Source organism: Pyxicephalus adspersus, chromosome 6, assembly GCF_032062135.1.
Source record: "Pyxicephalus adspersus chromosome 6, UCB_Pads_2.0, whole genome shotgun sequence".
Classification (NCBI taxonomy): Eukaryota; Metazoa; Chordata; class Amphibia; order Anura; family Pyxicephalidae; genus Pyxicephalus; species Pyxicephalus adspersus.
Genome location: NC_092863.1, coordinates 79,638,511 through 79,653,278, shown reverse-complemented (window position 1 = coordinate 79,653,278; position 14,768 = coordinate 79,638,511). Strand labels below are relative to the sequence as shown.

Here is a 14,768-nt window from a genome sequence, read left to right as displayed (position 1 = left end):
CATGCATTGTTCCTCATTGTTCCTTTGTGTAGTTAATAAAAAAGCCCAGAATTCTGTGTGGTTTGTGAACATTTACTTCCAGTCATTGACCAGATCCATTCCAGGCTTGTGATATCACCCAGGTTCTTTCACGGTAGTCTATCTTCTCCAGTCTTGGAGAGCTTTAATAAATCAGACCCATGCAGTTTTTAAGGCTGTGTAAGTATTGAATAATTGGGTGCTTACAGTTTGGGAGTGTGTTCAGGACAACCCGGGCTTAAAGGTATTGGATTAGATAATGCTGGCCACCAGACTGAGGACATCTAGTGTCAGAAAAAAGTACTGCAGAATAAATGGTTTGTTTAAAGGTTTTATTTTTTATTCTTATTTTTGGCTGTTGTTCTGCTTTAAGGTTTTTGGAAATACCTCTAATTGCTGGTTAGAATAGAAGCCAGTTCTTTAAACCAGCATTAGACCACAGTGTGCCCATGGTCTGATTTTTGTGTTCTTCTCGCTTTGACGCTGTAAATTAGCTTGTGTGGTGTATTGAACAGCACGCTAGGAAGGCAGTTTTATAGAACAAAGATGCACATTGATATGCTACATGATTGGATTACATAAAGTGACTTCTTTATGTTCCATAAGGCATCTTCACTGATGTCTGCATGTACGTCCATACCTCCAGCTATCAAAGTGATATCCTGGAGCTTAAGATGGCTACTATGTGTTGTGGAGGAAATAATTATCTGTGAATGAGTGCAGATTGCAATATCCACTTAAAATCATTTGCAGCTTTGGATAATGTATACATGTGAATGGTGTTTTCCTCCTTATACATCCCATATGCTGGTTATTAGTACTCACCTAGCTAAATCTTTCATGTTTTTTTTTTTTCCCTGGAGTCTGATTTCTCCTATAACTTCTAATGTTATTATTTATTTCAGATCTCTTGGGCAGCAAATTTTTGTTCTGTAACACCAGTGACATCACTGATCATATTTGTAGATATAAAACACAAATATTGCAGTTCTGTATTCAGTAATACATTATTTAAGTGTAAGAAGCTTAGACAGACAGAAAGCGGCATATACCATAACGCCTCTTAGATTTTCAGCTCTTCTGGGCAGGGTCCTGTCCTCCTCTTGTGTCACTGTCTGTATCTGTCTGTCAATTGCAACCCCTATTTAATGTACAGAGCTGTGTAATATGTTGGCGCTATATAAATACAGTTTAATAATATTAATAATGTGTTTTGTAACCTATCTCCTGGAGTACCGGTGTACAGTATGTAACTAGACCAGATGGAGCTGCAGGTAATTATTTGTTAAAGTGTTACAGTTTTCACAATTAGATGTGATTAAAGTGACTGATACAAAGCGACGCCTCCATGGCCAATGGAAATGTGTGGAAGGAAGTTTGGTTAGGCAAGATTTGTGATTATGTTAAAGTGCCAACGTTTTCCCATTCAGAATGGCCTGACATTTGGGAGAGAAGGGGAGGTAGTGGAAACTGCTGTGGATATTTGCGGCGCCTTTACATGCCTTCCTTTTATTACTTTTTAGGGTTAAATTGCATATGAAGCACAATAGTATGTGTGTGGGGGGGGGGGGGGTAAAATGTGTGCAGGGATGTGTGACTCCAGTGTAGAGAATTATTTATGCCTTGTTTTAAGCATACCCCCACCTCTTAGATTGTAAGCTCTACGGAGCAGAGTCCTCTCTTACTCCTGTGTCACTGTTTTTGTCTGTCATATTATGTAGGGGTTACTATATTATTATGTTCTCTGTTGTATTACATATGCTAAAATAAAATCTGTGGCCCTTTGGTAACATCAGCACCTGTATTTAGGGTCCCTTATTATCTTGTAATTCCTCCAACACTGATCTATGGCTTCACTAAAGCCATGTACACACTTGCAATTATTGCATCGTCCATGCATCGTGAAGTCTTCAGTCGTTAGAAAGGATCTTTCACGATCCTTTCCAACGAATAAGCACTCCACGGTGCATGAACGATGCTGTACATACAGCACCGTTCTGCCCAATGCAGAGGGGAGGGGGAGAACGAAGGAGCGGCACCCCACTTCACGCTCTCCACCTTCACTTGCATTACGATCGTTTGTCCCTCATCGTCCGTAGATCCGGAAGGTCGTTCGGGCGATGAACCACGCGCGCTCCACACCCTTCAAATTTTTGTACGATATTGGCCCTGAGACGATTATCGGCCGAGAACCATTGGAAGTGTGTACGTAGCTTTAGGGATCAGGTATGTCTCCAGGTAAAACAGACAATCCTTATCCTAAGTTTACATTGACACCTCTGCTAGCAATCAAATGCAATGGGCCATTCCTTATTACACCAGAACATGCTTACCATTGATGCAAAAGCCAGACGCCATCTTTGAGAAGTCCAGGGGGTGAAATATTCCTCAAAAAATTGCCTCTCTTACTAATGGATTTTACATTAAACTTCCAAATCTTATTTGCCTGTAAGCATTTAGGCTAAGGGTCATCCCTTGTTAATAATAATATTTAATATCAGCGTGAAAACATTGGGGAAACTCCTATTGCAATAACTAAAGGTATTTTCATACTTGGTATTGCTGTTAATTACACAAAGTCCTGATAACAAAAACTTATTTTTTTTCTCTTTCCTTTCATGGCAGCAACAAAGCAACCCAAAGTATTACAAGTAACTCGGGCAGATGTAATATTACTATAGGTCTCAAACATGGATACACATGCTGGTAATATATATTGAATAAGAGTCCACAGGTTTAATAAGTGACAAATTTTGAATTTTAAATCTGCAGCTTTTATTATGAAGGCCATAATATAGACCTATGTTTATCAACCAAGGTTCTATTGAACCCCAGGGTACCTCCAGAGGTTCTTAGGGTCCTTGAGCAATGAGCACTTTGGGCCTCTGATGTCAGTTACCTCCGATACCAATGATCTTTTTGGCTGTAATAGTGACATTCTTCCCAATGGCCAGCAATGTAAGAGGCATTCTTCCTACTGACCACTCTACTAATATACTGTGAGCTGTGGATATAGTAATTGTAGCAGGCGTTTCCTGAGACCTGAAAGTTATTCCTGGTATAGGGTGACAACTCTCTTTTCCTGATCTCTGAGTTGTCACCATGTTACCTGTGCCACAAATGGAGACTTCAAACAGAAGTTCTGCCACACCTGATAAATGCTATTCATCAATTGCTGAAGGGCAGCGAGTAAAGTGGCAACACTGAAGTTCAAGGAAAGGTAAAAACAGTATTTCATGGAAGAAAAAATCATGGCAGGTGCCTATATTGTTTCTGTTTGCGTTACCTTTAAGGCATAACCTTCTCCTAAAGTTTGGGTGAGGCTTAACGATTACACATGTTGATTTTACTATGTCTTTTAGAAGTAGTACTATGAGATTTTCTTGTGGTCTCTATGACAACCAAGTAAAGGCTAATGATGAGTTTACAATGTCTCCTGATTTCTCTGTAAAGCTGGAACATCAAGTTTCTGTTAGATAGCAGTGTTATAAGTGAGCTAAAATAATAGCAATTACTGATAACACATATTTATTAAAAGGGTAGGAACGACACCTAAAGGTCAACGTATCCAAACACTGATATTTTGGATAGATCTTGGGGAGCTGAGCAACTGGCTGACTTATTTTATCTCTGAACCTCCATCAGTAAGCATTCAACACATTATGTTGAATTCTTACTGATGTCCGTATGTCCTATGGAAGAAATGTGGGCAAGCGAGGCAAGTCGATTGGATAGCCCTCTGCAGCAATACTTATGTAGGTTGGGTCAAAACTTTGAACGGATCTGTGGTGTAGATGTTGAACTTCCTGATAATAGTGGGATAACCTCTTCTGTGTTCAGCTGCTCCATCATTTTCCAGTTAGCAGGTTGAAGCAAAGCTTTGCTGCTTCCATAGTGCAAGCTAAGAATTAGGGTGGGCAGTAAACCTATGTCACTGTCTTATTGCCTGTAACTAAATCAGTGAAGCATTTCAGCTTTACAAATAATGTTACGTTTTCCCATTCTGCCTTCAGGGACAAAGCATTTAGTAAAAAAAAAAAAAAAAACCTTCCCATGTGCAAACTAAGAAGACTGCCATTTTCCTAACTTGTAATCGATTTCCTGTAGTCCAGATGCTAGAAGCTGATCTTTAAATTGTTAGCAACGTTGGGCAGAAAGCAACAGATCTGTATTTTCTAAAATGCACATTAAAACACCCATCTGTCATAAGCAGATAAAATATCCCTTGAAATTCTCTTAAGTCATGACAAATGATGCACATTACATGTGCTGATTTCCAGACCCACTTACTACATCCAGAAAAGTACATGCTAAACCTACTGGCATATTTCATTACACCGAGATAAAACACACAATCAGCTTCTTAGTTAAATGGCATCAGCCAGTCTAACTGTAAATCAGGCAGATGCTGACACCCAAGTCTAACATGACTCTAAATCCCTTATAAATCTGAATATCTGAAGTAAGCCAACAATGGTGGATTTGGCATTCAACCCCTGCATGACCATTAATGACCCATGTGATGATACACATAGGCAGGCACTGCCTGATCAGCCAGGTTGGGTTGGAATATATGATAATATTTATTTTGTGGGTGCTATGCAGGCACCCCTAGCTTTATCTTTGGTTTAATAATTGAGATGGAAAAGATACTTTCTAATGAGAATTGTTACTTCTCAAGCACATACTTTGTTCATGGATTTTGTGTCCATTCCACCATAACTTCCTATAGTGCATGTATTCTGGTATTTGACTGTTTCTTCACATCTGCTATATCAGAGCAGATAGATAATTAGGAAAGTGGTAAAAAGTTAAACCTGCAGATTACTTTAATTGCATATGTCTCGCTGCTGATGAAACGGTTGCACATAAATGAACACTGCAAATGGTCAAGCATTTTCCAAATAAATGGAAAAAAATGCAGGGCCACCTTCTTGCAGTATTCACTGTCCTTTGGTACTTAGCAATACACCTCCACTGAGTTTTAGCACTTAGCATGATCTTCGTCTAGCCTTATGCCTATGCTCTCCCACACTGTTTAAGCAGATAATGATAATCTCCCTATGAAAAAGAATTTTAAACAGGAATAAAATATTGGTTTTATTTGGTGGGACTACACTTTCAATGTACTTCACATCTTCTGCCCCCCCTCCCCTTACCCTTTTCCAATTCATGTTGTAGATGCCACACTTGGTTCCTTTTTCCAGTTTTCCTATAGCGGCACCTTGAAGTTGTCAAATAAAATGACTGAGTTAGTAGATAGTTCTCCCTGTAAACCTTGTTCATCATCTTCTTGTACTTTCTCTCTGTTCATTCTTTTCCAACCCTCAATTTCCTACTCGCTTCACCTTGCTGCCTACTAATTCTGGTATGGAAGCAAACGACTCTCTGTAATTTGGGTAAATTCTGCGACCTCAAAGATATAAAGATAATAGAATAAAACTAATCTTTGGGAGTCACAGGTATCTGTATCCATTGCCATCCACAATTCTCGTTCTTGTGATTTGGTAATCCCTTTGTGGACTTATATTTCCCTAAGAACAAGTAAAAAGCCTCTGCCAGATTCTTTTACCGTTACTTGTATTTCTTATCAGATCTCTCTTTTCATTAGACTTCATAAAGTCCAGTGTTACCTGTTTTTTGCAAGCTGTAGTGAATGGTAACACTAACCAAACCATTTGAAAAACCACTAATCTTAACATATCCTAAATGATTCTTTGGGATATTAAAATGCTTAAAAGCTGGTGGAAGAGCATGGAATAAAGAAGGTGAAAAATGCTGTCAATTTCACCATCTCATTTACAATGTTAAGTAGGGTTTTTTTTTTTTTTTATTATTATGTTCCCCATTAAAACCCCAAGCTAATAATAGTCCAGTATTGTTTAATGAAGCACAGACTCTGAATTAGGTATAGGTAAATATTCCCAGTACTATGAGAATAAGTGATCCCTAAGGATATTAAATGAGACACACATTGACGTAGGAAGTTTGCAAACACCAAGCCTAGGTGAAAATAAACTGCTTACATATAGATGGCTTTCTTCACACCACTTGCAGACATGTAAATCTATTCAGACCCATGAATATGCTAACAAAAGCTGATTAAAATGGTGGGAAAAAATAGCTCAGTTTAAAGAGAATATGTGCAACTTTGTGCAGCAAATAGAAAATTTAATGTAAAGATGCCTGCGGGTAAAACTCAAGGACTAGGCATTGATAGGCAATGTTCCAATAACTTTTGGTATAGTAATCAAGCTGCATTCTACGTGTTGCATATTCCTATTAGCCAGTAAGGAAGCCCGCCATAGTGATAGACCAATAGGACTATAGGAAGATGAGTGCTATTAGAAAGTGCCAACACTGGCATTTCCTGACGGCAAGGCAATGCTATAAAGAAATGGTAACACGGATTGTGCAAACAGATTTATTACATGGTTACAGCTTGGATGGTAAATCCTTTTTTGGCTTCTTTAAAGTCGAATTGTGACTGAATAAACCTCGACCTTGACCACTCCTTAGGTATGCGCCTCTTAGGCTAATCAGATGATTCTCGTCCGATAATTAGCTCAGGGCTGATATTGGACGAGAATCTGGTGTGAGTACAGTGCTCGTGGTCCGAACGTCCGCCCTGGCGGATCCACGGATGACGGAGGAAGAACGATCGCAAAAAAAGTGAAAGGAGGTGCCGCTCCATCGTTCTCCCCCTCCCCTCTCTATAGAGCAGAATGGCTCTGTATGTACAGTGCTCGTTCAGGTATCATGCAGTCTTTTGTTGGTGGGAAGGATTGTTAATGATCCATGCCAACGAAAATTATTGAACGTGTATACTTAGCCTTAGGAGGGATAACCTGTCATATCTTCAGTAATAAATCTGTTGCAGGTGTTTGTACAGGAATTTAGATCCATAGGTTGCAAACCTACAAGTAAACCTGTTGCACTTTACACAAACAGGCTGCCTTTCATTTGGAAATGTATTGCTATATTTGCTTCATAAATGTGCCCCAGACTCTTTTTGAACAACTATATCCATAGACAGGCCACTTATATAGTTAGACAAAGTGATCATATACCCTGTACATTCTTCAGAACTCTTCACATACATTTAGTTCAGTTCTCATAGGCCCTCTATAACTTTTAATAAATATTTTTACATGTCTGGACATCCTCCAGTCCTATAATGACCTATTTGTGACCTAGTGACCAAAAGTGAACAGCATAATCCAGAATAAATTTTACCAATGTTAACCCAATGCACAATGAATGCCTTTGGTGCCAATCCAATTTGGTTGGATGTGTGATACTAACAGAGACGGCAAACTAAGGCTTGTCTAGGAAAACTAGAAGCTTAGAAGGAAATACTTGTCCTATCAGTTTTGTTTTCCACTTGTTACCAAAATTATAGCTACCGTATTTTCCGGCGTATAAGACGACTTTTTAACCCCGAAAAATCTGTGCCAAAGTCGGGGGTCGTCTTATACGCCGGGTACCAATACTTACCTGCAGCTTGCCTCACGTCCGGCGTCCTCGCGAGTCCTCCTTCACGTCCGGGGTCCGGTGCAGCTTGAGCGAGTCCTCCTGTGCAGCATCGCGAGCCTACACAGGAGGATGTGAGCCTGGATTGGCTCTCCAGCGGAGAGCCTGGATTGGCTCTTCACTGGAACACGCCCATTCATTAAAGGAACGCGCCCATTCATTACTTAGGACTAGTACTGTACTGTTCCTTCTGCCTCTCAGTTCTCGCACAATAGCGAGATCTGACAGGCAGAAGGAACAGTACAATACTGGGCGTATAACACGACCCCCAACTGATTGGTTAGAGTGGGGGGTCGTCTTATACGCCCAGTCGCCTTATACACCGGAAAATACGGTACCTGTAGTTTACCTCCCCCAGCTCTCCCTATAAGTTGAATGAAATTGGAGAAATTTGGCTGCTATGAGATACCCCACTGAAAATATATTTTGCTTCGCTATCTGCAAATTGATGTTCTTTATGAAGGACTGACCCCAGGCGGGTTTAATTTTCAGTTTAGAAAAGTCATAATAAAGTTAAAACCCAGGGTGGGCATTCTTGTTTCAAATCAATGACAAATAAAGTACCATCTACAAAGCACCCTGGCAACTAAAATGTTCAAAGTAATAGGTCAGCAAGGTAAGCCCCTATGCTTTCACACTAAAGATTTCCTGTAATAATAATTCCAAATATGTGCTCATTAGAACAAAATGTTACTGTCCGCTTTTAGCCTAATCTGCAGCACTGAACTGCAGGAGTGTATAGGAATAAAGGATGAACCTTGGAGGCTGTTGCAGGATGCTGCATTCTATTTTAATCTATTGGTGTATAGAAAATGGCATATCAGAAGATATCTACATTAACCAATCTACTCAATGTCACTGTAAATCAAAACAATTCATATTATCTTTACTTTATATGCACTTGTTAGAAAATCTAAACTTACATTATGTAGAGATCAAACTTTTTCCCTAAACTGCATATGCCCTAAATGGCTGTGCTGCAAAAAAAAAAAATACAAAATATAGATTTATTTGCAAAGAAGAAACAAAGTACTTCCTGCACTGAAATGTAAATGAATGTAAATGAATGTAAAACTATCATTAAAGGGAATGTCAATATCTAGTATTACCTGCTGATTTCAGTGGTTTATACTCACAAACTTTCTACCCTCGTATCTATGTGTCCTGTAATTCATTTAGTGTTTGCATAGCAAAAACTTACCTGCAGGTTTCTCTCTTAGATAAGAAAACAATTACCTTGCACACTAGCTTTCAAACACTTTTTAAAAGCAGCAATGATGTCATGAGCAGAGTACCTATATCCATCCATATTGCTGGCAAATACAACATATATTGGCAAGCTGCTTGTCCGAAGTCTCACCTTTTATAACAGTAAGAAGAATCCTGGTCTGATTCTATAACTAATCTTTATGATTCCTATTTTTCCCCAATGACAATGGGAAATGAGCATTTGCAGCAAAGAAGTATCTCTTTCTGAAAAGGTAATTGTATTGGATAATACTTTGTATTCACCTACATAAAGGACATATGACTGCAGTGTTGAACTGTTATTTTCTTGACCAACAAATGTATAGTAAAACAAAAAAAAAATGCTTGCATGCAAATGGAAGATCCACTTTCCATCTCAAAACTGGCTGCAAAAATGTGTGGGTGACGTAAAATCCCACGCCAGTGCACACCTTTACACTTTCCCATTACCGACAGCACTGCCGTACTCAATAAGGCTTTAGGAATATTTTTTTTTTGTTGCTAGTAATTGTTGCTTTTATTTTAAAGCATGCTAATTCTTTGTTTTCTGTTTTATATTTCTCCCATCCAGAGAGCAACCCATCTTCAGCACCAAAGCCCATGTCTTCCAGATTGATCCAAACACAAAGAAGAACTGGGTTCCTACCAGCAAACATGCAGTTACTGTGTCCTATTTTTATGATAGCACAAGGAATGTCTACAGGATAATTAGTCTGGATGGGTCAAAGGTAAGGCAACCTGCCAAAATTATCACAGACTTGTGCTAAACTGTGGCTCAGCCATACAAACACCCAGGGTGTTGGCAGGAATGGATGAAGTTGAATTCGATGGAGCACAGCTTTTTCTGTTGGTCATCTGAAAGGCTCTTTAGGGAGAGACAACCTCTAGAGCAGTTTGTGTGATTAAGCTATGGTATTATTCTGTAAGGGGTAATAGTTTGTAGTATGATTGGGGAGTTGCCAAGTACAGCATAGTATTTGTACACATACATGGATGCGTAATATGTTGGAGCTATAAAAATCCTGTTTATTAATAATAATAATAATAATAATAAAAATAATAATAATAATAATAATGCTTATATGTGCAGACAACTTCAGGGTCTTTACCGTCCTTGATCATTCTGGCTTTAGGTTCCTTAAAGCGTACCTAAACTCAACATTTTCACTTTACATAAAAGGGTAGACAACCCTTATATGTAAAGCAAAAATGTTAATTATTTTTTTTATGTGCAACACCTTTTTTTTTTTTTTTTTTGGGTGCAGCACCTCCCCTTCAGTCTTGATTACCTTGGCAAAATAGGAGCGCGGAGCCTCCCTGGATACCTAAGTAATGCATCCCGGGAGGCTCTGGGTGCTCCTGCGCATACCCTAATCTTATACATGCACAGAAGGGGCATTTTTTCTATTAAGAGAAAGAGATGACAATCTCACGCAAGCGCAGGAAAATTGTCTCTCTTATTTTTTTCCCCCTCTACAGCGGGCTACGTCACCCAACCTTACACCTGCTAAAGGTACATAGAACTCTACCTAACTCTACTTGAAGGACCCCCAATACAATGAATACAGAAAAGTGAGGTCTACCTATTAAATATCATATAGAAGGAGAGTGGATTGATAACCCCTAGATTGTTTTTTTTATCTTTTATTTCTCCAGTTAGAGATTTGCCTTGCAGTTATTCTCTCTACTGTCTCCAACCAAAATACCATCCCCACACATATATTCCTTGGTTTTCTGTTTACCTACATTATGGAAAACCATCCAGGGAACTATAACTATTTTGTTGCCATTTAATAATTTTGGCAGATGAGTGTAACCTAATATCACCAGTTGAGTTATCAAGAGATATATAAAAACAGCAAATGAGGCAACGTCCCTGCTACCACCCATAACAGACACATACATTTCCAATTTTAATAAGTCTGAATAAATGACTTATTTAAAGTAAACAGCCATGCAACTCATAAATAAGTCTTCTTGCTGTGACATTTTCTTCAGGGCTTTCATATCTATACAGTTAATTGTTAAGCCATGAAAAGTCTTGACAGCACAAAGTTCTGACAACATAACTTTGAAGCCCTGGCACCATCACATTTATTTTCCTTAGGAAAACTGCTATTTTGATGATGCTGCGCATCAGCTTCAGGGCTGACTCATTTATATATATTTATATACGCCATTCCATTGAGGCTTTTTGCTACTGCCAGCTATTTTATTATACCATCCACAGTGATGGAGAGGTACATCTCATATCAGACACATTTTATATAAATATGTTCATTTTGGGTGTAAAGCAGTTTAATTAACTTTGACTGTAAGCTATATTTGTGGATCTGGAGCAGTATCAGCAAATACTGTTTTTCATGTTTTACTAATGCAGATGGTTTCAAGAATTTCAGATTATTCTGCATTTTGCAGTAACTGAAATGTGCTGATCAAACCATAGACTGCATGCTTGTGTGGTACTGGTGAATAAACAAATGATATGTAAGAGAACAAATGAACAATATATAAGTTAAGCATTGGCATCTGCAAACTCTCCATGGTACTTTGTTTCTTTCTTTATCTTGCTCAGCACTAATTCATCAGGAATTATTGGGAATGTTCCATATATTGATAGTTAGTGTGAAGAATGCTAAGGTGGTGGTCAGAAAGCTACCCTTTAGACAGTCAAATTGGATTGTTAGTGTTATACATGTGGCTCTGTATCAGAAAGAAAGAAGACAACCATAGCTAAACCCCTTGCAATGTCTGAAGAAACCCATAGAACCATAAAACCCTTATAGAATGGCTTATGTGGAGCTTCTTATCTTTTTGGTTTTACTGGGTCTTTTTATGGTTTCATAAATTTGTGTTCAGTTTGCCACGTCAACTGCTTTTTGTTCAATCTTACAAAAAATAAAAAAAATGTGGCTGTAGAGCCTAGGCTTTTAGGTCTTTACAGTGTATGAAGCTAACTTTTGGGTGCCTATGGTAAACCAAAGGATGAAAGTTGTTACAACTTACCTGATAAACTCTGGTGAAGATCTTTAGATCAAGGACTCTTAATGGTCCCCTAGACTACACAACCAATATCTGAATAACACACTCGCCCCCTTTTGTCTGAAGAGTATGGAAGCCATTGGGATCATTTATGGTGCCAGGATATCAGGATATATCATCTTTATTGTCACTTGGTTTTTTATTGTCAATCTGGTTTTGTGGTATGCCACATTCAGATAAATCTATCTATTTATATAAAATGGCTTTTTAAGAACCAGTGTATCTAAAGTGTATTTAGTATAGTGTATAGTATAGTATAGGGACACACTGGGGGTTTAATGATACCTGCCCACACACAAGCACAAACCCCTCCATGTTGTGTGCTAATTGTGATAGATGGCTGATAGTAAGGTACAGTAGAAATTATTTGCATCATTTTACTCTTGGGAATAGAGTATATGAATTTAAAAAATGCATGTATTTTAATATTTTGTCACCTTACTTTCTCAGGCCTCCTTCTCCACCTGATACCCAGGGGCATTACATATTTTCTAAATCCTGGAAGAACGGAAAATATTGACTCACTTGTCATGGCTTAGAGTTGTGGGCTTGTTTCATTATTTCCTTAACACATTTACAGGGATATTTTATTTTGTGTTATTTACATCAGTGGTTCTCTCACATAGGCCTGATTTATTAAAGTTCTCCAAGGCTGGAGAAGATACACTTTCATCAGTGAATTTAGGGGATGCAGCAAACCTGGAATGGGTTTCTTAAGTCATTTGCTATTTGTTAGCAATCCTGGACCAGATCCATTCCAGGTTTGCTGGATCACCCAACTGCACTGATGAGGTGTATCCTCTTCATCCTTGGAGAGCTTTAAAAAATCAGGCCCAATGAGGCTGGCTACTCTTAATGCCTGGTTTCCAATGTAATAAGGTCTTAAAGGCTTTTAGTTTCACAACTATGGCAACCTATTTTTTAGCTACAATTTCAGTTTTTTTTTTACAGAACATGCCTACTTCTTCACCATTAGTATTCAGCTAAATTTACGATAGAAGACTGCAGCAACATATTCTGTCTAAATGCATATCTTTGTATTGTAAATAGGACTGGCTTTATATTTATGTATAATGTGCTCCAATTCTTTAAATACTTTTTATTATTCACAGGCAATAATAAATAGCACCATCAGTCCCAACATGACTTTCACTAAAACATCCCAGAAGTTTGGCCAGTGGGCAGATAGCAGGGCAAATACAGTGTATGGCCTGGGCTTCTCCTCTGAGCATCATCTCACAAAGGTGAGTAGAAAGTTTTAATACCTTGTGTGATTGGATGTAACTATATTGATGAGTGGTGTAAAAGAAAGATATTCATTTATTAATAACATTTAGGAAGGAGGGGGTCAAAGAGGGATGATTCATATCAGAATAATTAAAGTATGATGATTAAAGTACTAAGAAATCTGATCATTTTAAGGAGGAGAACAGTGTGGTCCCCATTATTAAATGTAATGCCTAATCTCCACTCAATCAATGGCCATATACTGGTGTATTGGCTTTTGTACTGTTATCATATACACAGTAGTGGTTGTTATTGATACTTTTTTACATGAAGACCATACAATAATATTGATGATGTATCAAAGATAACAGTTTTAAGATCTGTCATATATTTAATTTATTCTTTGCCAATGTGACCTCCACAGCTGCTAAAACTTGCCTTTCCTTCACACCCATGTCACTGTCAATGAGAAGACCTCTTAGCTTCTTCATTCTTATATGGGGCGAATGACTTTCACCCTGGCCCCTTGTGATGTTATTAGGTGTTTGAATAACTAGCACCAATACTGTCATGTGCTAGAAAGAGAAGTGAGCCACATGTTCCCCCCATGGAAGTTAAAGATTCTTGACTTTAGTGCCAGGGTGAATCAAGCACTGGCATATATAACTATATATGGCCCTACATGACCTGCATGGAAACGGTTAAACTTCTTGTGACATCATGTTAACAAATATGAAGTAAGGAAAAAATCTACAAAGGGTAATCAAACCATAAAAAGCTGACCAAAAGCCCACTTAAGTTTAAAAGTATGCTTACTTTCCTAATTTTTGTTGCTCGGGACAAGCTTTCATTTATTTATAACCAACATACCCCTTTCTCCCAACTCCCACAATTTTTTTTTCTGGTTCACTGCTTTTTTTTCACCCAGAACAATGCCAAAATCGCAGGCATTCTTGCCATTGTCTTTCACTACGGTTTATCCTTATAACAAGATATGCAAAGGCACTGCATATCTAAAGGGATGATCAAGTGCAGTTTTTGTTTATTATACCAATAGGGTGTATCATGTAATTTCCACAGACAAACAGCTCCATTTAGTACTCCTATATAGAGTATCTCCAGGGCTGGATTCACAACTGGGTCACCAGTAAGATATAAAATAATTTTGTGCCAAAGAAACCACAGCACAAGTTTTTTGCATGCAAAGGTTTTGTGCCAGTGATGATAATCGGGCTCTGACTGCTGTAGTAACTAAGTATCAAAACCAGGTAAGAATCCACAAGTTTGTTAAAACTCATGAAATATAGTGACCTGGGGAGAGTTTCTCTGCAAAACATGATTAAATGTCTGGACCTTTTTCCCCCAGCATTGCACTATAGTTGCGTACACTAGGTGTACAAAAAATTATATCAAGGAAAGCAAACTGTAAAGAATGCAGATAGGATAAAGAGAAAATGACTATGTATGTGATTTCTAGATTTTGGTTGACCTGTTATACTGGGCACTGTCCTTTGCCAGGAGCCAGCGTACTGTATATGTGCATAAAATTGGAATACTAATTATTATCACCGGAAATCAGGAGCTCCAAGACCTGATATAGAAGGTATTACCTGCACAATTTCTGATTCATATACTGCTTTGCTAGGTCTTCCTTCTACAATGGCATTACTATATATATATTAATATATATATATATATAT

General features: G+C 38.2%; 1 protein-coding gene across 5 annotated transcripts in view; it reads left to right on the top strand.

Annotated features, from left to right (window-relative positions):
• Positions 1-14,768, top strand: part of HOMER1 (homer scaffold protein 1) — a 76,620-nt gene that overhangs the window by 10,651 nt on the left and 51,201 nt on the right. For all 5 annotated transcript variants that reach the window (XM_072416317.1, XM_072416314.1, XM_072416316.1 and 2 more), the window contains 2 exons: positions 9,371-9,527; positions 12,954-13,085. In XM_072416317.1, coding sequence (XP_072272418.1) covers positions 9,371-9,527; positions 12,954-13,085 — 289 coding nt within the window. The remainder of the gene's footprint in view (positions 1-9,370; positions 9,528-12,953; positions 13,086-14,768) is intronic.